Genomic DNA, 25,582 nt, shown 5'->3' on the forward strand with positions numbered 1-25,582 from the left:
TATTCCTAATACAATTCTATCTTTCCATATCGACAGTTAATTGGGCTTCCGGGCTTCATATCCTTCGAGTCATGGGCCTTCGGTAAACCCCGGGTACCTTCTTCGGCAGGCCCATTGGGGATGCCTGTGTCACTTATGTATTTGGAGCTTTTGTATGACTGTGATTTTACATGAATTTGACAATAGATCGATTATCTAATTCAATTCATTAAAATCATAACAAGATCCATAGATAAATCATTTTTTTATCTATACTCCCTTTTTTGTGTAACTCTATGAGTAATCACAAAATAGTACTTCTTTTGTAAATGCCACCACAACAACAATAGTTCTCTAACTATTTCCTTTAAGTTTATAAGTTTCCTATCTTAAGAAATTCATTTTATCATGATCTAAATATGAAGCTTTGCATAGATGTAAATCCTCTCATCTAACTCTTCATAAAAATCATGAAATATTTAATACTTCTCAAATACCATGACATGGTACCTTTTAAGAATATCTATAATTGATGCTCAATCTTTCATATCAGTAATTTTCTGAAATCTTTTGTCAAAGAAAAAATATTGAACAAATCATGTCTAAATATATGTTTATCCCATCCATAAAACATATGACTTAGTCATAGTAGATGTTCCGACATCATCTTTTATCAATAACCGTTACTTGGTATTGAGGTTAATCAATATCATTGCCCTGTAACATATATAAGAACCAAATATCTTATATATTCCAAACAAATATTTTGACTAAGCTTTCTAATTGCGTATTTTAGATTATAACTCACATAATATTTATACTCAATCTTAGCTTCGCCTTGATCCCTAAAGAATCTTTGAATTCTTTATTCTATTTCAAACAACTAGGCTATACAACATCCTTCCTTAATATTTATATGTTGACTTACATATAAAATATTAAGAACAAAATTAGATCTCCCACTCATTTTCTTCCAAACATAGATATCTTTTTAAATTTGAATAAAAAATTCTTTGATCTGTAACCAAAACAAAGATTTCTATTTCCAAGATGCATTGCTTAAATTTTTTCCTTTAAGCTTGCAATCCTTTATTAGTATCATTGGACCTTCAAAACTTTAAAATTGTATTAAATACTTTTTTTTTCCTTTAACAATACTTTGTTGATGAAACTTTGTTTTGATGTACTCTTCAACTATAAAATATGTAATGATTACTAATAAAATCCTAAAGGATTCATAGCTTCACTATGGAAGATAAATCTTCTCATAGTCTGTTTTCACTGAATTTGTGAGGAATAAATTCGTGACTAATCAAGCTAGTGAATAAATGACACTAATAACATTTGTTATTCATAAATTCACTGTTTATCCATTAAGTATAAACTCTTTGGATAAATACTAATAGTTCACATATAGTGTTATATTTGTGAATTCTATTTTGGATTTAGTGATTACCCCACGGGAACCCAGTCTTGGACGCAGCGAGTCTCCGGCCCGACATCTGCCTCGCCAAGTACTCCGGGGTTGCCGCCGCTCGCCATTTCGCTCTGGGGTTCACCCTCCTACTTCCTCTTTGTCCACCAGTTCCCCTATCACCGCTCCGACTGGGCGCATGGATGGAGCCAGCCTTGGGTCGAGCAGGTGGCGGGCGCAGTGACGGATCGAGCGCCCCACCCATGGTGTCACAGGACGGTGGCGGTGGAGCAGGTGGCCACGCGGGACGGCTGCAACGGCACAGGTTGTGGCGGTGCCACCGGACAACCATTCAGGAGCATGTGGCGGCACACAAACACATTGGGGGTAGGGTTAGGGTGCGCCCGGTTCGACTCTATCCGGTTTGGCATCCTTGGGCGGTCCCACCAGTAAGCTCCAGACCCACCAACAGCGGATGCATCACCCCTGCAGCCTAGGTGCGTGTCCGGCCTTCGCTCGTGCTGGCTTCGTACTCGAGTGTGTTTTTAGTGACACAAATCAATCTGGCGAGGGGCACAATGTGGCGCAGGTGGGACTTGATGTGATGGGCCTTGGCCGCTTGAGCAAGGAACTCGCACCGTCGCTCGCGTCGTTGTGTGTCTAGGAAAAACAAACGAAGGGAAGTAGCCAGAGACCAAGAAACGATTGAACGAATCGGTCAATTCCCAAATCCTTAATCGAGCTCACCTCCAAACTCTCCTGTTCGGACGGCGGCAACTCTGATTCCGCGATTGCCCGAGTCCCCAACCTTGCCTAGTCCGGTGACAGCTCATGGAGGAGGAGGAGGAGGATGGAGTCCCAGGTCCGGGAGGCGGAACAGCTGATGCAGGCGACGACGATGGCGGGCATGGCAGGAAGCACCAACATCAAGTTTATCTTGCAAAAGAAGATATGTTCTTACGGAACAATATCACCAACATATTCTGTATATGCTTGAGAGGGGTGAGATATCTAGTGGAAGGGGCTTGAATCAGGAAACAAGTCTCACAAGGCCCGGGGATACTAGATGGGGTTCACATTATACAAATTGCTTCATGTGCACCAAATGTGGGCGGGAACATTGTATATTCTCCTTGAGGTAAATGATGAGAGTCGTGGATTGACCCAAACGGCGGGTTGGATCGAGAAAATGGAGGACTACAAATGTGTTTTCATTTTAAAGCTAATGATAAAGTTGCTTGCCATCACGGATGAGATTTCACATGTTTTGCAAAATAAAGATCTTAATATTGTTCATGCAATTGAATTAGTTAATGATGTGAAAGATCGATTGGCCTTTATGAGAGAAAGTGGTTGGGATGATTTGTTTCATGAGGTCCAAGTTTTCTTTTACATGGAGAAGGGCATTCCGATTCCACATATGGATGAATAAATACCGGTTCGCGGTCGTTCGAGACTTGATGGAGTGACCTACACTAACCTTCATTTCTACAAAGTTGAGATCTTCTATGTTGGTGTTGACAAGATATGTGTTGAGATGGATCATCACTTTTGTGAAGCTTCAATGGAGATATTAGAGTGCTTCTCATGCCTTAGTCCAAAGAACTCTTTCTCAATATTTAATGTGGACAAGCTTGCTCGCTTATCTTCAATCTCTCATGCGGATTACTCTAATGGTGATCGTGCAACCATAAGAGGCCAACTTGAGAATTACATTCACCTGTGAGAATCCATTCCTCTTTTTCTACTTGTATTAGTCTTGAAAGTTTGGCTACAAAGATGGTTGGAACGGGAAAATATTTGGTCTTCCCATTGGTCTACAAGCTTATTGAGTTGGCCTTAATATTACCGGTGTCAACTGCATCGGTTGAGAGGGCTTTTTCGGCAATGAAGATCATCAAGTCCAAATTGTGTAACAAGCTCAAGAATGAATGGTTCAGTGACTTGATGATATGTTACACTAAGAGGGCGTTATTTAGCCAATTTGATAGCGGTGTTATTACTCAACGGTTTCAAGCCATGAAGAAGAGGAGGAAACATCTACCTCGTAGGCCTACTAGGGCTAATTAGCACATCATGCTAATATCTTGGTATATTTCTTTGCCTCATGAATCAAGATGTTTATATTTTGAAGGTATGTTCATATGATTTACTAATCCATCTTTCTCTTTTATCTTGTAGAATCTATTTGCAGGTACATTTGAACATGTCAACTTATGTCATCGACTCTTGAAGTTTCATTAGTTTTTTGGGACTTCAAGCTAATTTCTATCATATCTAATATTAGCGGCTTACCGCATATGATCATTTGAGTATGTTGTGAACTTGCAAATATTTAAATGTTTTGTGAACTTTGAAATGTGATGTGAACGTGTAATGTATATATCTGTGTTTCTTCATTAAAACTATTGTGCAAACTCGATTTGCACCATCCAATTGTTATATTTGTCACGGAATTTTTTTAGTTGTTTTGTGTCGCGCCCAAGGATTTGGATTTCGTCCGGAAAATTCGAATTTCGTCCGAATTTCACCAATTTCGGTCAGGACCGGTAAGATAATTTCCCAGACGAAATCTACTGAATTTTGAGGATTTTTTCTGAAATTTTATAAAAAGTTCAACCATTTGTCAAAAACTTTCCAGAAATTCAAATTTTGGACCAAATTTGATCGAATTCCCTTAGCAGATTCAAATTTTGTTTCTCAATTTTCGTCCGAGATTTGACCGAGAAATACCGAAATGGGCGAATTTCGGCCATCTCGGTCAGGGCCGGTAAATTTCTGAAAACGAAATCCAAATCCTTGGTCGCGCCTAGGCTTCGACAAATTCCAGGTCCACCTCTGAGACCCACTTCTACTAACGCCACCAGACGGAATGGACTTCAGATTGAGGGCAACCAGATAATTAACCTTACAAAAAATGATCCAAAGTTATTTTTCCCAAGCATTTTGCAAATGATGCATCTCTAACAAAGTGCCTTGAAAAATGAACCGTCACATAGTGACAGCCAAAAAGCCACCCCCAAAATCTTTAATGCTGCTGCTCCACAGCCGCCCCAAATCGAACCTCTCCTGCATGGCTGCATGCAGCATAGGATCCTCGTATGCAAGCGTATTGAACCTCGTTGTGAAGGAACAAGGGAAGCAGTGTGAAACCAAATACGTTTGCTTTGCGTACTCGCTCCGAAGGAAAAAGAAAAAGGGAGGGCAGTGTGAAACCGATCAGGTTTGCTTTGCACACTCGTTGGCCTTCAATGTTAGCCGGCTGGGCGCGGCCATCGAGCAGTCACCTCTTCTACTTCTTCCATATAAAGGGATGAACCGCCCACCTCTCACCTCTAGCTAGCTTCAAGAAGCGATCTCCCAGCCTCAAACACATGGAAGCACATACCATGCCGCAGGCGCCACCGCAGCATGTCGAGGACATGGTCGAACTCGTCGAGGAGATCCTCCTCCGCCTCCCGCCGGACGAGCCTGACAGCCTCGTCCGTGCAGCAGTCGTCTGCAAGCCGTGGTGCAGCCTCATCTCCAGCCACCGCTTCCGCCGTCTCTACCGCGACTTCCACAAAACACCACCTATGCTTGGTTTCTTCCACAACCTGTGGACGCTTTCACCCGATTGTGACAGACTGACACCACGCAAACCACTTTTTACCTCCCCCTCCACCAAAGGCTTCTCCCCGCTTTATCCCGAGGGCAACTATTTTGTGTACGACTGCCGCCACGGGCGCGTCCTGCTCGAAAAGAGATGCGACGATGACTCTACTGAAGAAGACCTCGACAACAACGGCTGTATGAAGTTTCTCGTCTGGGACCCTATGACGGGCAGCCAGTGGCCGCTGGTGGCGCCCGACCAAAGAGCCTGCTGGTGGCATGGGGCTGCAGTGCTATGTGCTGTGGACGGCTGTGACCACGGCGCCTGCCACATGGGTCCGTTTCTTGTGGTTTACATCAGCATTGACGAATATGAAGACGGTGGCGAGGGAGCTTGGGTGTACGTCTACTCTTCGAAGACTTCTAAATGGCGCGAACGGGCCTCTATTCCCCTTATTACCATGGAAACAGGACACTGCATCGAGACAGACTCTTTGGTTCTCGTTGCTGAAGCATTCTACTGCCTCGTTACGTTGACCTACCCAAAAGAAGCACCCCAAGTTGTCAAGTACGATTTAGGTGATAACAGCCTATCGGTATTTAAGGTGCCCCCCATGGTGGCTGATAGTTCCCATATCTCTCCTGCCGTCCTCACAGCTGAGGACGCTGGGCTGGGCCTGGCGCACCTGGACATGTTCAGCCTCCGCATGTGGTCTTACGACGACGGGGTGGCGGAGTGGACACACCACAGAGTCATTGATCTCAAGATGCTTCTCCCCATTGGCGACCACATGATTTCACCTAAGGTGGTAGGCTCTGTGGAGGGCACTCATACGATCTTTGTTGCAACAGATCTTGGCGTCCACATGATCGATCTCAGCTCGCTGACGTCCAGGAACGAAGGTCATAATTTGCAACTGTCTCAGAAGATATATTCCATGGTGGGACGACGGGTCGATTGCATCTTTCCCTACGTCTACGATCGACCAGGTACAGTTCATTCGAAAATCTCAACCTTCGCTCGTATTTTATTCATCCTTCTGTTTTGTACTTCATTTTTGGAACATACAAAGCAAGATTTATTTCTGAGTGTAATTTGCTTTGTTTCTCATTCTTCTGTCGGGCTACTTTACCAGTGGTCACGGCTAGGAGGACTGTGTCGACTGGAGAAGGCGCTGCATCTGTTCGCCGAAGCAAACGGACCCGGAGGCCTAACCCAAGGTACCTGTGAGCCCAATCTGTCATATATTCAGCAATGAGCAAGGTGTGAAGAAGCTAGACATGGAACTTGCAGCCGGTTCGGGTTTAAAAATAACTGGAGGTCGACTCTCTCTTTTCGGATATCCTTCTCTTCCTCTCGAATGCGCCTAATTTGGGCACAATTTGTACTGGATCCTTTCAGTTGTAGTAGGTTAATATCACTTGATCTTCTGAAGTCCAAAGTCCAAACCGATCTATTTGCCCAGTAGCAACGGCACATTAAGGAGAAAATGAAGTTGCAAAGATCAATGATATGATAAAGTAATATTGGGTTTGAGTCGTAATTAAAGAAGCTGGGCGCAGTTTCACATGGACATTCAGTTATGGTCTTGTGTTTCTCACTGCACGCTGTTTGCGCGTAGTATACTCAGTGGATTACTACCTCTGTACTCACTCTTTGCCCCTATCATGTGTTACAACCTCAATTTACTTATAACCTTACTAGGAGGAATAGGCCTATATTGATTTCTAGTAGTAAGATGCAAGGCCACTTTGTTTCACTCCTTTCATTTGTACTCAACCCCGTACGTCATTTCTGGACACACGGCGAACTGTTTGCCGAGTGCCTGAAATAGCAACTGGCAAACTTCATATTGTCGGACAGGTATCAGCGAGTGGGACATTTGGCAAAGACTCTGTCGAGTGCCTGTGGGCTGTATCACTTGACATGCGGCAAAATCAGGTAGTGATTGCCCTTTTGGTTCGTCAAATCTTGGCCGAACTGACACCCAAAATCTTAAGAGCGTAGCATGCTCCCAGCACCGCTACATCACGGCGTCATGGTCTCAGTCTTCTAATCAACCACATGGTTGGTGCTACCAACTTATCGGTACTCCCTCCGTACCAGTTCGCAAGGCAAAGTTTTCAAATATCTTGGCCCAAGGTGAATTCTTATTGGCTCTAAATTTCCACGTAAAAACGTTAACATCGGCGCTGCAATTAATTGGGAAATTAAAAAGAGCTTTATTTTCTACCCTTTAATTGGTGGGATACGAAAGGAGGAGTCTTTTGCATGCAATAATGAATCAGTTTTACTCCCATATTAAATGCAAATGTGCCTAGGAGGTGAGGCATTTTGGGACAAATATTTTTTAGAATTTTGCCTTGCGAACTGGGACGGAGGGAGTAGAAGATTTAAGTGTTCTAGTCAGTGGTCGACGTCGATTACCTTTTATAACTGGGACATGGACAGTTGATTTATCAGTAGTTGATGAACAGATTGGCATGCACACACTGTACAATAGTAACTTGACTACTTGAGGTCACAAACCGTATTTCTTCTGGCTGGGTAGTTGCCAATAAGAGTTTAAGCAACAAAAAAAATAGAGATTTTGCTGCAGCTCGGACTCCCAGCGGACCATACCCATCGTCAGACCTCTGGTAAAAGAATGAATGACACCTCTGACAGACAAGTATTATGCTAGATATAATAACATGACAGAATAACAAATATTCAGACATTTTGAAGAATGACACAACTGTTGAACAGTCAAACAGAAATACTTCACATACAATAATATACAGCTTATAGTAGGAATCAAAACTGAAAAAGTATGCAACACATCATTTATTAATTTCAGTCAATCCACAAAATAGTTGGATAGCTTAGATAGTTGACGGACTCAGAAATACTAGACATCTTGCATAGCTGATAGATACACAAATACTCGAACAAACAAACCACTAGCAAAACATAAAGAGGTAAAACTGGATCAAGGATATCATAGTCCATAACGCTCATCCCGAGCGCGAGCTTGCTCATGACTATGGTTGACCAAGCAACCGTAACTTGCCCCTTAGAGTCGCCAAGGTCACATGCACACTGGCTTATGTTGCAATATAATATTGGCGTTGGACCTAAACTAGACATTATCTTGCCCAAGGATGCTTGTAGACAACTTTCAAGCTTTCTTCCCATTGTTCTTAAGCATTCATATATAGTAAATGTATATACTATTCAAATGTATGATCCGAAGCATTCATATAATCTACTATTAAGTTGAACAAAAGTAATTGTCCAGCCTAATTAATTTATTAAATAGAAAATATATGGTGATGCAGATAAATCAATTAAAAAATTGTTATTTTCTCCAACATGGTTGCAACAACAATAGGTTTGACGTCTTCAGCCGTTGACCACTGGTATGAGTTCAGAATCAGTTTGGAAACCCCATTCCAACAAAAATAAGGTTGCCTCTATGCAACGGCAATGGCATTCGGCGTATATTGGTGAAAAGGACGGGAAGCGGTGGGAACGTGGTGGCGCACATTTTCGCCGCCGCGTGGCCGTCGCCAGACCGTCTCAGGAATTGAGGCGGGACAGATCTCACTTCCGAGGCTGGCCCCATCAATTTTCCATCCATCCGACGCCCCCGCTAGCCTTCCCGTGGGTAGGGTTCAGCCTAGGGACACCGGATAACTCCTTATCCCGCGCCGGCGCAAAAAAATAATTAGAGGGTGCGGCTAGGCATGAATTTTAGCGCCGGCACCCTCTTTACGTCTTTAGAGCATCTCCACCGGCGGCCCCGATAGCATTTTGGGGACCGGCAGCCAAAATGGGCTCGCACCGATGCGCCCCAAACAGCGCCGGCCAATTTTGGAGCCCAATAGAATCGCCGGAAACCCCGTGCCGGCCCCTTCGCCAAGGGCGCGAATCGGGCGTGCCGGTATCTCGAGGCACGTCTGAAAACGAGCGTGGGCTCCACCTGGCAGCCAGACACACCGATTTTCCATCTGCTACACATGCCCGAGCCGACTCCCACCCTCTAGATCGCCACTGTCGCCGTCGCCACCGCGCCTCCTGCTTGCAATAGACACCGCCGACTGTCTAGGAACCGCCTTCCATCTACACCGCCGCCACCCCCTCGACCGGCGGCCGCTGTTTCACCCGGAACAGAGCTCGCCGCCACCGTGATAGTATCGCCCCGCCCGCAAGGTGCTCGTCTGATTGACGCGATGGATAGCGATGACGAGATGATGGTGCAACTGTTCACGGAGGATCAGGACGCTCAGACTGTTCGGCGGCAACAGCAGCAGCTGATTTTGACGAACATGCTGCGCGTTCGCCAGCCTTTCTTCGTCGTGCCTCGGCGTGGCGGCTCAAAGCTAGGCAAGAGGAGGAACATCAACCGGCATCATGAAGTCGGCGCAATGCTTCTTGACGCCGACTACTTCAACGATGACGCGGCTCATTCGTCGAAGGAATTTTGGCGCCGGTTTAGGATGAACAAGGAGCTGTTCTTGAAGATTGTCCGCAGCGTCAGGGAGTACGACAACTACTTCATGGCCAAGAAAAATTGCACAGGTTTGTGGGGCTTTACCTTAATTCAGAAGTGCACTGCTGCAATGTGCTGTCTTGCATACGGAGCTCCTCCAGATACAGCCAATGACTACCTACGGATGGCAGAGTCGACATGTACAGAGACTCTCTACAGGTTCTGGCGAGCCGTCATAGCGGTGTTTGCTAAAGACTATATGAGAGCACCAAGAGAAGATGATACAGCTCGGATCATGCAAAAGAATGCAGCAAGAGGGTTTCCTGGGATACTCGGAAGCATTGACTGTATGCATTGGGGCTGGAAGAATTGCCCTTTTGCTTGGCAGGGGATCTACAAGGAGCATACTAGTGAGTGCAATGTCATTCTTGAGGCGGTGGCAGACCATGAGCTTTGGATTTAGCATGTATTTTTTGGTATGGCAGGAACAAACAATGATATCAACGTGATGCAGCGCTCTCCGGTGTTTGCCAGGCTAGCTGAGGGACAAGCTCCTGTCGTGAACTTTGAGGTAAACGACCACGCATACAACAAGGGGTACTATCTAGCTGATGGTATCTATCCGACGTATGCTACATTTGTGAAGACAATTCCCTCTCCATCAAACGAGATGGAAGCCTATTTTGCATAGTTGGTTTAGCATAGTTGGCTTAACTCAGATACTTCCTATAGACACTACCAAACCTATAGGTCTCCTTTAAAGGGTTTTAATCCTAGGGTCAAAGCATTTGCTCTGATACCAGCTGTGATGACCCAGCGTACCACTGCATGGTGTAGTACACAAGTCGTTGACATAACACAAATGAAACACCGTTCCACTCATATTACATCTCTCAGAGTGGTACAACAGAAACATATGCGAGTCCAAGGTATGACTATAGAAGTACACATGAACTGTTTACATAAGATCAACACAACCTCCTACTTTACAGTGAGGTAAAACTTCAAATAAAGCTCCAGAAGAACGACTCGTAGTCTATCTTATTGCTAGAAGTACACATGAACTGTTTACATAAGATCAACACAACCTCCTACTTTACAGTGAGGTAAAACTTCAAATAAAGCTCCAGAAGAACGACTCGTAGTCTATCTTATTGCTACTTGGCTTGCTATAGAAATCTAGCTACTTAGGTGCTATGATTAGGGAAAGGTTCCCTTCTATTACTAGTCTAAGTTTCCACTCTAGCTGATGCAGAAGTTGACTCCATTGACTTCTTTGATTGGATTCTTCATCTTGTTGCAGTTGACTCCTTTGTCTTCGAGTTCCACGGTAGTTTCTCCTTCGGTGCCTTGATCTAAGAAGGGGGTTCAAATGGGATAGAATGAGTACGAGCGTACTCAGCAAGTTCATATTAGGAAATATGTGTATCATGCACTAGCTACAGCCATAGACCAGAAAGTCATAGGCAAATGCAAGTTTTCATAAACATTTCTTCAAAAGGTTTATTTTATTCTGAAAACTATGCCCGTCAGTCTTCACAGGTTGAACAGAACTTCGTGGAGTTCCTTTCTGCCGCGTTCGCGATTCCTTTCCGGAACAGGGGTGACAGTCACAATTCAGTATCCTCTGCAGAGGTGCGTTACTTTTCCCATAAGAGAACTTATCCTTGATGCCTTGCCGAGACGCGTTTCTCGTCCACACTTCCTTGGTGTGGGGCCAAGTGTAAGATCCAAGCCAATCACTGCCTTCTCCGCGACCCTGCAAACCCACCCTTTTGTCCACCCGTACACCCCCAGTAGACTTCTCCCGATAATACGGCTTTACTCACGGTGCACTTTGGACAATCCATCATAGATCGTAGAGCCCGACATCACACACGGATGGGGATTTAAAAGGCTATCCCAACCTACGGCAGTGCCTCCAACACCCCGCGGCTCTACCAATCCGTTGGCGTGCAGAAGGGAAAAGATACGGTGACTTCCCAGGCCATTATAGATCTTATGGTCAACGCGATATGTACGGCGCTAGAATCACTGGACGGCATTGGTACTTAGTCCTAGATGCGTAGTACCCATGCAATGGAACCTCCACCATATCAACACATACCATGGTTCCATTGCCCACCACATAGTCATATTCATAATTGTAAAATAATACTTTGCTTTTCAATGCATGAGTGATAAGTATAGTACTTTGCATATAGTTTGATACAAATAATCAAATGACATGAGCAAGCGATGAACTTGCCTTTCTTGACTGCAAGATTATGCAGGCAAAAGCTTCGATACGTGAGAAGTCCAAATGCTGAAATACCATCATCGTCCGGTAAGGACAATGTTTAAAGAACTGGAAAAAATGCTATAATGCATAGTATGAGATGCAATCGTCCCGAGCGTAACCTAACCTCGATGATTTAGGATGTATGAGTTGTGAAGATTTCTTTAGGGTTGGTTGCACTTTTAGAATGGTTCTCAAACAAGGTTCTTATTAGGGTTTGGTTATATTAGCATCATAATCAAGTGATATAAGACATCATCACAATCATACACATAAAGAATAGTGATGGAATGATATGTAAAGAACAGTTGTCAATTTTAAGTTCTACAGAACATGGTTGATGATTACTTATATATTACTTCAAAAGAATAACCTTTGAAGAACATGTGGTTTAAGAAATAATGAGTATTTCAAAGAAGAATTAGGGCTTCTAAGGTTTGATTAACATTTGTACTTCAAAAGAATAACTTTTGAAGAACATGTTAAATAAGAATATGGACTACTATACAGAGGAGCTATGGCTTTCTAGGGTTTACTATTGGAGTCATTTAGTTCTCTAATAGGTACTAGTTGGGTTCTTAAGTAGGATTGATCTATATGTAGCAAGTATTGATAGGTTATTACCATGGTTTCCTATATACATCATATTAAAGGATGGTTATTAAGATGGTTCCATAGGTTTGCTATTGGGTTTATATTTGCTTTACCAAATAATCTCTAATGGTTTCTAAGCTAAGTGGTTTATCATTTCCTAAGCAAGGTTTAGTTGGATAGGAACATGTGATGTGATTTGCTACACAAAGTTGATACTAGGGTTTATCATTGTGGTTCTACTAGGGTTTAATGATTGAGGTCGATCTTAATGGTATGGTATATAGGAGTGGTGATTAATGGTACTAATCCAATTAACAAGTTAGGGTTTATACCTAAGTGGCACTAATTGGTTATACAAGTTTTATTCAAGGATAAAGACATGAAATGATAATCTCATGTGACTTGGTTTTATGATAGTAGATCATAAGTATGCATTCATTGGTCACATATTATGGTTCTCTATGTAAAGTGTCATTCACATGATCCCATATGCTAAGCAACTAGGGTTTAAAACATTTTGACATGATCACATAGAATAATGGGATCAAGGTCTTACTCAAATTGAAACTAGGGTTTCTAAATGATGATACAACTCCTAAAATGATGATTGGTAATAGAGTTGTGGTTACTAATTACTTTGAATCAAAATTAGTGATGGTTTGACATTTTATTAATTTTCACAAGATTTAATAATTAGAGTAACTCCTATTTAGGTTTAATTAAGAATCAGGGTTTTAATAATTGTTATTAGGTTTAAAGTATTTATCTTGTTAACTTAAAAATGTTTAAGTAAATAAGTTTTGATTTACCAAAATAATATTGGCTTATAATATTTTCTTGAGTTATTACTATTTAAAGAAAATAGGAAATAGTAATTTGCAAATTAGGGTTTATGAATTACCACTAATAATTAAGTTACTGCAAATATGATAAATAAATTTAATCCTAACATTTTACTTAGTTACTGAATAGTTGAAATTTAATTTTTTTTTACACTTAACAATTTATTGAATTCAAATTGTATTTTAAATAATTGAAATGGCATAATTAATAAGGTTAAAAATAAGTGGATTTTTGTTTTGGCACACATTTTTGTTTTATATTTTATTTGAATAGATTTTATTTTTGTGAGTATTTTGATATATTATTTGCATTTTTCTGAGTTGAATTGAATTTTATATGATTTTTCAAAGTTTCAACATTTTTCTGTAATTTGAAATAAAGCAAAATGCTAAATGTACCGATTCACTTATACTCGCAGAGACTGACTGGTGGGGCCTGTGTGTCCATCTCAGCAGCCACGCGGCAAGGTCCAGTCAACCTTGACCACGGGTTTGACCTCACCGGCGTTTAACCGCCGGCGGTCTGCTGAAGACGGCGCCTCCGTTTTATGGCCCCCCAGGACGGGCTACTAGGTGTTTCCGGCTCCCCTCGAGCTACTGAATACAGTGGTGGTGCTGGTTTTGTCAGGGGATCACCGGAGCTACGCCGGCGACCATGTCCCGCGGCGGTGCTCTCCGGCGAAGATGCAAATCTAGGCTACAGAGGGTTCCAGGAAGCGAAAGTAGATTCTATCGATGCGCAAGCTCACCGTGAACTTGCTGGTGTGGTCGGCGACGACGATGACCGCCGGAGGCGACGGCGATTGATGCTTTCCCGGCGAACCCGAGAGAAAGGGATCGGCGAAATTCTTCCTCAACTTGGCTTCCCTCGATGCTAGACTCCTCCAGGATGCTCTACGCGGCCAGGCGCTTCCAACGAGCCACTTGGTAGACGTCGGGGTGGTCTCCATCGACGGCTAGCCGGAGAACTGGCCGGCCATGGCGGGGTTCCAGTGAGATGTAGAGAGGGCTAGAGAGCGAATTGAAGGGCGGCGAAGAACAAGGACTATACGGTGATGATCTCCACCTATTTATAGGCCGAGGGAACCTCGAGGCTTCGACACGACGACGGCGACGGTCAGGAGGTGGCGGTCTCTGGAAGTTTCTAACTGGCATGGATCTCCTCGTCCGCGGATAAGCTCGGACGCGAGAGAGGTTGGGCGTGGTTCTGAGTTCTTCTACGGCGTCCGGGGCGTGCTTATCGGCGAGGAGGTCGTGGCCTACTGGCGTTGCAGCGCTGTCGTGCACGGAGACGAGGACGACGATGTGTTTTATTCTCGCACGATTTTTAAAGCCACCGAACCGGTATTTGGCTTGGGCTGGGCTGCTCCTGGTCCTTTGCTGGGCTGGTTTGGTGGGCTGCACGGCCTGCTTCGGCTGCCAAGCAAGGTAAGTCTTTCCCTCTCTTTTCTCTTTTAAAATTCTGTTTTGAATTTTGTTATTTAAATTCAAAGATGGTTTCTATTTTGTTCTGCAGGTTCTAAATTATTTGAATATCAAAACAATTTGATAATGATACTTACTGTCTTGTTTTGTTTTTAAACAACCATTTATAATTGATTAATTTTGGTTCTTATGAGGTACAAGTTAAGATTCAAATAGATATTATTTTAGGGTTTATCTCAATTGCTTTTAAATTTAGAAATCAAGTCTGTTTAAATGCTTTTAAAATTTAGAACATGTGCATGGTGAACATATTATATTTTTCTATTGCTTAACCATAGTGATTACTCACATATAGTTGAAGTATGGCTAGAGTTCAACAAATGGAAAAGGGTATGGAATTGATTCATGGTTTTATGTGTATGATAGTTCTTAGGGTTTAAGAATTTGATGATGCTTCATTAATTGAAATATAAAATAGGCATGAGGCATGGCAGGGTTTTACTTATAATCCAAAGTGATACTTGGATTGAAATGCATAGGTAATCTAGGGTTTTAGTTGTGATTACCCATGTGATACACAAGTTTGAATTGGGTATAAGCATAAGCTTTGATGGTGTTTTATTGGCTAGCTAGGGTTACTCTAAGGTTTGGATAAACAAGGTTTAGGTTTAATGCCCCTACTCCTCCATATAAGGCATGAGGATTGGTTTGAGGTTAACTACTAATGATATACTTATTATTTTATGTGATAGATGAGATCTATTAATCATATGTGTTTAACTTATCATCTATATCTACAAGGTATAATCATGCATTAGACAAGATCCACTCATTCCTCACTAATCCCAATTTAATATTCCTCTCATCACACTCATCCTAGATTCTTAGGGTTTATAATTAATACTAAGTTGTGATGATTATGGAATTGGTTTTCTAAGGTATTGTTATTGGAATAGGGTTCTCACCTCCAAGATTAAATATTGACTGGAACAACTAGGATTAGTACTTCTCTAATATTCTTGTATGAACATGGCTATGGTTAGTATTATAACTTCTCTCACTTCTAAATGTCTTGGAATATCCTAAGGTCCTACTCAAGATATGATGATATGATCCTCTACATATATGGTTTGCCTAGGAATTCTACCTTGCAATCTTATGTAGCTTGTTCTTCAGGAAATCTGATAAACCTGCATCTTGTGGTATGCCTCCACCTCCTAGCTTCTTCATCTTGATCCTAGCAAGTTCATATGGAGTGGCTCTATGTGTTTGTGCCCATGTATCATGGTACTTGATGAGCAAATGGATGAAGGGTGTGGCTCTATTTATAGGCTTGGGCAAGCTCTAGTATCATGACACATAGGTGGTGACTCTTGTGTTGGTTAGATGAGTAAGGTGCTTGGTTGTCATGCCCTTATCCATAGCAATCCTTTGAGCATGAGGTGGCATAGCTTGGAAAGCAAGTCATGTAGATATTTTCATCCTATGTGGCATAGAGATTATTCTCTCATATGATTTATTTTTGGATAGCCAAGTGGCATTTGCTACTAAATATCTTGTGGATGGTTTTATTATTGTGGAGGAGTCATCATACCATGTATGATTGGATTTATGTTATAATATTATTCAAAAGGTCAAGTTTGAGGGTTATTTCTCCATTTTGGATAGTTGGTGTTTGATTTCACCAAGGCATGATCATATGAGTTTCAAAATACTCATAGTTAGTTTTATTCAAATAGTTTGAACTATAATTTGTAATGTAAATGGATTTAGTTTTATGATATTCCATGTATTTAATAAGTTATGATTTAAATAAGAATGTGTGGCTTTTATGCACTTTAGACCTTGTGGTTTACCTTATTTGGTAATAAGTTTAGAAGTGAATTAAATTACACACAAAGGTAGTTGCTAACTTTTAAGTGTTAATAAGTTAGGGTTTGATTCTTAAAGAATGTGTTGTTGTAAGTCTAATTACACTTGATCTAATCCATAGATCAAATCATCTCTACCCAAAACAAGGTTTAGCAAAGATCACAGTGAAGTTCATAGCGCTTGACTTGATGATCTACTTCAATTCCAGCAAGTCAAGTGAAACTTCAGTTAGTGTGGTAAGTTTTATTTGAAAGCGCGAAAATTCCCCGGATTTGCATGAATGCAATGCACACTTTGGTGTTCTCTCATTTTATTGCCTCTAAACCTGGGATATTACAGCCTCTCCCCCTTAAACTGAACTTCGTCCCGAAGTTCAAACGCTCTCATGCTTCGGAATGTTGAAATGTCTTGAACAGATCACCATCCTTCAACTCCATGGTGATCACACTAGATATAGTGAAATATATTCCTTGTCCAGATCCTTCCGGATTCTTCTGATATCTGGCACTGTACTTTCTTCAATTCTATGATTTCTTCCAACACTCTAAGCTTATAGGCTTACTATCCAAAAATTATTATTGCGTTAATGGACTTTCCTAATGGTTGTGGTGACATCTTCCTATTTGGGTACTCAAAGCTTGGTTCTACCAGCTGCGGTAATCCAGCTGCGGTGTAATATGGCACTACGGTTTACCAGCTGCGATACTCAAACCTTAATTTTAAAAGATTTATTTAAGGTAGGGTATTGTTTTCCCTTACTACCGTAACGAAAGTAATGGTACTTGGTAAGGTATTACGATAGGCATGGTCCTGGTTGTTTAGTCCTATGAATGGATTAGACTCATTTAGTCCATCCAATCATTGCTTGTGGTTTTAAGCTAGTTATCTTCCTTTTGGGTTCTTTAGGTTCCATGAAAGGAATCTTTCTAATAATCATTAGTTTTGGTATAGTCAAACCCTTCGATCTTTTGTTTTCTTAGGCTTTGATTGTCCTCCGATATCTTCTTCATCCAACTTCATTTTCTAATACTTACTTAAGTTCTCTTGGTTTTGAGTAATTACAATTACCCACTTAAGTTAAGGTATAACCCTTACTTCCTCGAGATATAAACCTCGGCTTCTGGTCTGACAATCTCCTGAGAGTACTTTTATCTGGGTACTTCCCAACAACCTTATAAAAATAAGATCGGACTTCTTCTCAGTTCAGACCTTTTTCTCCGTCTATCATACTCCAAATCATATTTTAATACTTCTCCTTCAACCTTCCTCTCCCCCTTGGAGTTTACTAATGATCTTCAAACTTCCTTTCTTCTAATCATTAAACTCCAAGGTTAGAAGTTTAGTCTTGGTCTAACTTGTAGTTTGTACTTTTCTAGAGTCTCACGAAGAATTCTTTGTGGTGTATCCACTCAGTTGTGGGTATCCATTATGAATCCTCCAAATAAAAAAAATTTACCAGCTACGATATACCAGCTGTGAAATACTAGCTGCGGAATCCCCCTTTCTTTTAGGTAAAGAATGTTCAGGCTGTGGCTATCTGGTACCAGCTGCAGACTACCTAGTACCAGATGTAGCTTATTGGATACCAGTTGTGGCTATGTTGTGGTTGTCAATATCTACCTACCAGTTGTGGCTACTTACATAGCTTTAGTTAAGATATACCTCACTTTACATTCTTTCTTCTCATGGTTATCCTATATCAGCTGCGGTCTGATGATACCAGCTGCGACTTCACTTGTCTATTTTCCTTCTTCTATAATGAATATGGCTCTACTTCTACTGCTCCATATTCACTATTTTCTCACTTTCATGGTACTTCATGTTGAAGTACCTTGGTTAAGGATAAAAGTGAGTTTTGATTGGTCCTTCCATCAGATTGTTGTGGTTACTTCCCACAATTTTACTTGCTTCTACAAGTGAACCTTCATCTTGTCTTCCAAAATCTTCAGAATTCGTCACTTCCTCACACGAATACCTTTACCCTCTAGACCTATAACATCAAGTAAGAGCTTGATATTGCAACATGCATTTGCATATCAAAGTCAAACTTCATGTATGGATCTAGTCAAACAATGAAAATCCAATAAAATCCAAGAAATCCAGCTTTGTGCTTATAATACACATCCTTATATGCCTGAATAAAATAGTTGGGTAAGACATCCCTAAACATCAGGTTCAGATGTGCAGTATATAACACCACATAAGATAGGTTTAGGTTGTGATACTTAGCACAATACGTGAATTTCTACTATTTGTCTCAACATTTATCTTAATTGCACATTTGCAATGAGACAAGCTTGAAACAAAATGGCCTGGGATAGTTGAAGTTAACCTAGTTTTCTTTGGAAGTACTAACAAAATAGGATACCATATATATGTGCTATTGAGGACTACTTCCTATAATACATTAGTTCTAACATGTCTACTCTAAACACATGATTGTTTAGAATATACCACCTATAACTCTATGATTTCTCTATGTGACATGCTCTCAATAAGCCTTCTTTAAACTAAGGACTATGGTTCCAGCATACTTGGTACAGTTATTAGGATTTTAAGGCCTAAGCTTTCGAACTATTCCTTAAATCCTACTCCTCACCATACTTCTGTTAACTCACTTATGATGTTCTACTCCATCACATCATGACTCTCAAGTGAATCATACATGATAACCTAGTTTATTATTGAAAGTAGACTCATGCAACTCCTATCACTCTTCCTTACCTCCCATGATTGACTCATCATATCTATATACTATCTTGTATAACTTATATTCCTCACTTAACATCATTCATCTTAGTACTTTGAATGACTCTTACTTAACCATACTTATATTGGTATACATCTTCCAATAGGATATCTTCCTTATGGTTGTATCCTCTCTTTGGACTACCATGTATTGTATACAACTGTGGTCTACTACCACCAATTATCTTAACCTCCAATGGTGTTCTAGTTATTTGGAATGAAGCAAGATAACTAATTCACTTTACTAAAGAAAGATAGATAAGAAAGATTGACTCAAGTGTGTCAGGATTATTCTCAAGTGAATACCCATCTCAAGTCAAAAGAATAGTTGGTTTAGCATAGTTGGCTTAACTCAGATACTTCCTATAGACACTACCAAACCTATAGGTCTCCTTTAAAGGGTTTTAATCCTAGGGTCAAAGCATTTGCTCTGATACCAGCTGTGATGACCCAGCGTACCACTGCATGGTGTAGTACACAAGTCGTTGACATAACACAAATGAAACACCGTTCCACTCATATTACATCTCTCAGAGTGGTACAACAGAAACATATGCGAGTCCAAGGTATGACTATAGAAGTACACATGAACTGTTTACATAAGATCAACACAACCTCCTACTTTACAGTGAGGTAAAACTTCAAATAAAGCTCCAGAAGAACGACTCGTAGTCTATCTTATTGCTAGAAGTACACATGAACTGTTTACATAAGATCAACACAACCTCCTACTTTACAGTGAGGTAAAACTTCAAATAAAGCTCCAGAAGAACGACTCGTAGTCTATCTTATTGCTACTTGGCTTGCTATAGAAATCTAGCTACTTAGGTGCTATGATTAGGGAAAGGTTCCCTTCTATTACTAGTCTAAGTTTCCACTCTAGCTGATGCAGAAGTTGACTCCATTGACTTCTTTGATTGGATTCTTCATCTTGTTGCAGTTGACTCCTTTGTCTTCGAGTTCCACGGTAGTTTCTCCTTCGGTGCCTTGATCTAAGAAGGGGGTTCAAATGGGATAGAATGAGTACGAGCGTACTCAGCAAGTTCATATTAGGAAATATGTGTATCATGCACTAGCTACAGCCATAGACCAGAAAGTCATAGGCAAATGCAAGTTTTCATAAACATTTCTTCAAAAGGTTTATTTTATTCTGAAAACTATGCCCGTCAGTCTTCACAGGTTGAACAGAACTTCGTGGAGTTCCTTTCCTGCCGCGTTCGCAGTTCCCTTCCCGGAACAGGGAGTGACAGTCACAATTCAGTATCCTCTGCAGAGGTGCGTTACTTTTCCCATAAGAGAACTTATCCTTGATGCCTTGCCGAGACGCGTTTCTCGTCCACACTTCCTTGGTGTGGGGCCAAGTGTAAGATCCAAGCCAATCACTGCCTTCTCCGCGACCCTGCAAACCCACCCTTTTGTCCACCCGTACACCCCCAGTAGACTTCTCCCGATAATACGGCTTTACTCACGGTGCACTTTGGACAATCCATCATAGATCGTAGAGCCCGACATCACACACGGATGGGGATTTAAAAGGCTATCCCAACCTACGGCAGTGCCTCCAACACCCCGCGGCTCTACCAATCCGTTGGCGTGCAGAAGGGAAAAGATACAGCTGACTTCCCCAGAGCCATTATAGATCTTATGGTCAACGCGATATGTACGGCGCTAGAATCACTGGACGGCATTGGTACTTAGTCCTAGATGAGTAGTACCCATGCAATGGAACCTCCACCATATCAACACATACCATGGTTCCATTGCCCACCACATAGTCATATTCATAATTGTAAAATAATACTTTGCTTTTCAATGCATGAGTGATAAGTATAGTACTTTGCATATAGTTTGATACAAATAATAAAATGACATGAGCAAGCGATGAACTTGCCTTTCTTGACTGCAAGATTATGCAGGCAAAAGCTTCGATACGTGAGAAGTCCAAATGCTGAAATACCATCATCGTCCGGTAAGGACAATGTTTAAAGAACTGGAAAAAATGCTATAATGCATAGTATGAGATGCAATCGTCCCGAGCGTAACCTAACCTCGATGATTTAGGATGTATGAGTTGTGAAGATTTCTTTAGGGTTGGTTGCACTTTTAGAATGGTTCTCAAACAAGGTTCTTATTAGGGTTTGGTTATATTAGCATCATAATCAAGTGATATAAGACATCATCACAATCATACACATAAAGAATAGTGATGGAATGATATGTAAAGAACGGTTGTCAATTTTAAGTTCTACAGAACATGGTTGATGATTACTTATATATTACTTCAAAAGAATAACCTTTGAAGAACATGTGGTTTAAGAAATAATGAGTATTTCAAAGAAGAATTAGGGCTTCTAAGGTTTGATTAACATTTGTACTTCAAAAGAATAACTTTTGAAGAACTGTTGCGGTCAGAAACCCACCGGCGGGCAGCGACTGGCAACACCGTAGAGCTAGGAACAACTAGGGCTGTGGCTGGCCCCAGTCCCTCAGAGCGACGGCCCGCAAAGCCTTCTGGTCACACGTCCGATGCTGTCGCAAGGGCGTGCCACCTGACCTATACCTTGTCAGGAAGGTGTTGGATGATGCCTCGCTTAGTTTCCTGCATGGCATACACGTAAACGTTAAATACGAGCCTCGATCGGCTCTCAGGTTGTCCTGTGAATCGGCTCAAAGAGCCGATCCACCCATGATTCGCACGAGGTGTACGAATATATGGTGGTCCTGCTTGATCAAGATAAAGCTAAAGCGATCTACGACGATTTAGGGTTTTCACCGCATAATCGGATCATCCTACTCACGATTGGGCCTCGCGCTCGCGTACGGTGATCGTAAGCCGATCCTAGACAGGGCCTAAAAACCAACACGAGGTTGATCCCCGGAACATCCTGTCTAGGGCTAGCAAACTACACCCTACACGCCGCTGGATCCTCCAACCCTTTGTAAGGCCTAACTATTGCGGATATTAAACTAATCCTTGAAGAACAAGGAGCAACCGTAACGGATCGGATCTACTAAACAATGATCAAGCGGGGTGCCGCCCCTACACCTAAGATAGGTGTAAGGGCGGCTAGATGTATAAGGGTTGCACTACGACAGCATATGATACGAAGAACAATGCTAACCCTAACACATCTAAGATAACTACGTTGCTTGCCATCAAAAAGGCTTCAGCACGAGCAACGCATGAACAACGTGCATAAGCTTATGCTGCCTAGATCGCAAGATGCGATCTAGGCAGCATGGTGCTTACCAGAAGAAACCCTCGAGACGAAGGAGTTGGCGATGCGCCGAGATTGATTGTGTTGAACGTTGGTTGTTGTTTATTTCATAAACCCTAGATACATATTTATAGTCCGTAGACTTTCTAACGTGGGAATAATCCCAACCGTGCACGAGGCAAACTCTAACTAACCGACACTTAACCTACTATGTTACAGATACAAGGGCAAACTAGCCCGAACTTTGTATATAAGGCCGAATCACGTATTTCTTCTGTATATAATCTTTAAGCCCATCTTGATCGCGGCCCACCTCTGACTTGGTCAAATTCTGGTGATAACACATGCCCCCCTGGTTTTGGAAATGACATTTCCAAAATCATTATGCTTTCTTTCGTCGGGTCATGTCGTGGCAGAGCAGAACTGTTGCAGCATCCTTCATCATGACACCTTGTCTTCTCAACTTCTCTGCAAAATTTTGACAGCCTCAGCATCACTCCCTCGGAAACTGCAATAGCATTAAATTTCCACTAGGCTCCTCCTTTATTTAACCGTGCCGACTGATTAGCCCTCTTCATCCTCTTCCTCTGTTCTAGCTATCGGCACCAAAAAACCCTTTTCCCTGTAGCAATGTCTTCCCCCTCCTCAGCCTCCTCCGGCCTTTCCCTCCAGTCCCCATCCTCGAGCGAGCCGGAGTGGAACTCCGATCATGCGCCAGAAGGTGACCTACCTCTGACCGACGGGGAAGAGGACCTCAAGTTCCTCGTCGAAGGGAAGCTGATAAGCGAAGGCGAAGACGACCTCCATCCCTGGGTGAAACCCACCTCCTCCGACGGGAAGGAGGAAGAAGAAGAAGTAGAGGAGAAGGAGGAGGGAGACCCCTCCTCCCCCGCTAAGCGTCTGCCGGTAAAGCGATCCCGCGCTTGGGCGGACAGTGAAGACGATGACGATGACGAGGAGGAAGAAGAGGAGGACGAATCCTCCTCCCCCATCGGATACCCGCCGACAAAGTGCTTCCGCTCTTGGGCGGACAGCGAGGATGATGATGATGACGAGGAAGAGGAAGCTTCGGCCGACGGCTGGGGCAGCAGTGGCGAGGAATTCTCCGGCAGTAGCGCCGACGGCGATGCCGACGACGATGCTAGCGAGGATTAGTTATGTAGGATTAGTAGTCCCGGAGCAATTGGCTCCTTCTTTTGCTCTTCCTTGCTTTGAGCAATCGGCTCTTCATTGTAAAAATCCTCTCTTATTAATGAAGAAGACTTTTCCTTAACTTGATTTTGCCGATTTCCCTTCGTACTGATTCCGCCGATTGTTAGTTGGATCACCGCTCAACGAGCCGATGGCAACGCATCGGTAACCTGCGAACCTTGCTCAAATTCAGATCCCCAAACTTCCAACCGAACAGGTCCAATCCGCAGTCACTGAGCGTAGCGTTGGATTCAACGGCAAAAACCCCCTGAAATAATGCCTGGCCTCATCATTAACCTCAGGTTTTTAGACATTTTCCTGCCAGACCCTTCTCTTCCAAATCCCCTTTGCTTTCAGGCTCCTGCTCCGTTTTTCCCGCAGCAACTATTCCTTAAAAGCTGAGATGTAGAGCCAGCCGATTTCAACAAGATCGGCTCCCTAAAGCAAAGGGTCCTTCAGGACAAGCTGCCCCCCGAGCCTCAGTCAAGGCGATAAAGGTAGTAAGTCAGCCAAACGTGCCACCATTGGCTTCCAAAGCATAATGCAGAGTCAGCCGATTTCAACAAAATCGGCTCCTCAGAGCAAAGAATCTTCAAGGCGAGGTGCCCTCCGAGCTTCCTCAGTCCACTTCTTGCGCCTTGCTGGTCAGATCGGCTCCTTTCCTTTGGCGGATTTGATGCAACCCATCCTTAACCTGATCTGCACGTCCAGGCTGCTCTTGGCATTGTCAGGGTCATGATCCCTCAAACCGCCCCCAGCTGATATTGCGGACTCGAGTACTTGCAAGAAGGCATCTGGGGGTTCTTGAAGAGAGGATCTGAGCCACCAAACCACTCCATTGAGGAGTTCTTCCATTAGCCTCTGCTTGGAGTCGATGGTCATGCATCGGCTTTCTATCCTTAAGTCGATATCTGCGCATCGGCTGTGCTTAAAAATTTTCTGAATTTTTTACGGCCGATTTATATATCGGCCCCCATACTTCAATACCCATCATCAAAGGATATCTTGGGCTGCTGGGTATTTGTAAGACGCTTCTACTGCATATCCTCGTGTTTTATCCACCTGGGTGCCCCCCCCGAGCCGATTCTTTCAAGGGATTTGATGGTATCGGCTCTGTTGGATCAAATATTGAACCCAGGCAGAATGGATGGTGAGGATAATTTTGGCCGATTGCTGGAATCGGCCTCCACGTTGCTTGTTCGATGAAGGTTTGGTAATGTTCCTCCATAAATTTTGGGGCCGATCACAAGGATCAGCCTCGCCACGTTTGCTCATTGATTCGCTCCAGCTACATGGTTAGGCCAGTAGATACGACCAGCCTAACTTCATCCTTTGTCATGCCGATGCGCTCGCCGTCGTCCACCTTGAGTGCATCGTTTAATCCTTGAGCAGTATACTCCGTTGGGAGGATGAGCACCATATTTGTGCCAGCCGATGTTTCATCATCGGCTTTCCTTTGCTTGGGGCGCCACTCTATTTTTTGTGGTCGACCCTCTTCGTCCAGGGTGCGCTGAATTTTGGCGGCCAGATCAGGCCGTGCCTTCCTCAACGTGTGCAGGTATAACCTTTCAGCTTCTTCCAACCCACGTAGACGCTGAACCCTTCGTTTTTTGGGAACGGCTGAGTCCCACCGAGCGTGCCAGAATGTGTTGCGGTCAGAAACCCACCGGCGGGCAGCGACTGGCAACACCGTAGAGCCGGGAACAACTAGGGCTGCGGCTGGCCCCAGTCCCTCAGAGCGACGGCCCGCAAAGCCTTCTGGTCACACGTCCGATGCTGTCGCAAGGGCGTGCCACCTGACCTATACCTGGTCAGGAAGGTGTTGGATGATGCCTCGCTTAGTTTCCTGCATGGCATACACGTAAACGTTAAATACGAGCCTCGATCGGCTCTCAGGTTGTCCTGTGAATCGGCTCAAAGAGCCGATCCACCCATGATTCGCACGAGGTGTACGA

General features: G+C 42.9%; 2 protein-coding genes across 2 annotated transcripts; both read left to right on the forward strand.

Annotated features, from left to right (window-relative positions):
- The first annotated feature begins 4,749 nt into the window (after positions 1–4,749).
- On the forward strand, positions 4,750–6,473 carry LOC127329873 (uncharacterized). Its single transcript, XM_051356288.1, has 2 exons — positions 4,750–5,974; positions 6,121–6,473. Exons 1-2 carry the CDS (start codon positions 4,768–4,770, stop codon positions 6,213–6,215), a joined length of 1,302 nt encoding a protein of 433 aa, XP_051212248.1. The 5' UTR covers positions 4,750–4,767; the 3' UTR covers positions 6,216–6,473.
- Positions 6,474–9,199: 2,726 nt separating this feature from the next.
- On the forward strand, positions 9,200–9,922 carry LOC127328364 (uncharacterized). Its single transcript, XM_051354968.1, has one exon. It carries the CDS (start codon positions 9,200–9,202, stop codon positions 9,920–9,922), a length of 723 nt encoding a protein of 240 aa, XP_051210928.1.
- Positions 9,923–25,582: the final 15,660 nt, after the last annotated feature.

This window comes from Lolium perenne, chromosome 2 (genome assembly GCF_019359855.2).
Source record: "Lolium perenne isolate Kyuss_39 chromosome 2, Kyuss_2.0, whole genome shotgun sequence".
Taxonomy (NCBI): domain Eukaryota; kingdom Viridiplantae; phylum Streptophyta; class Magnoliopsida; order Poales; family Poaceae; genus Lolium; species Lolium perenne.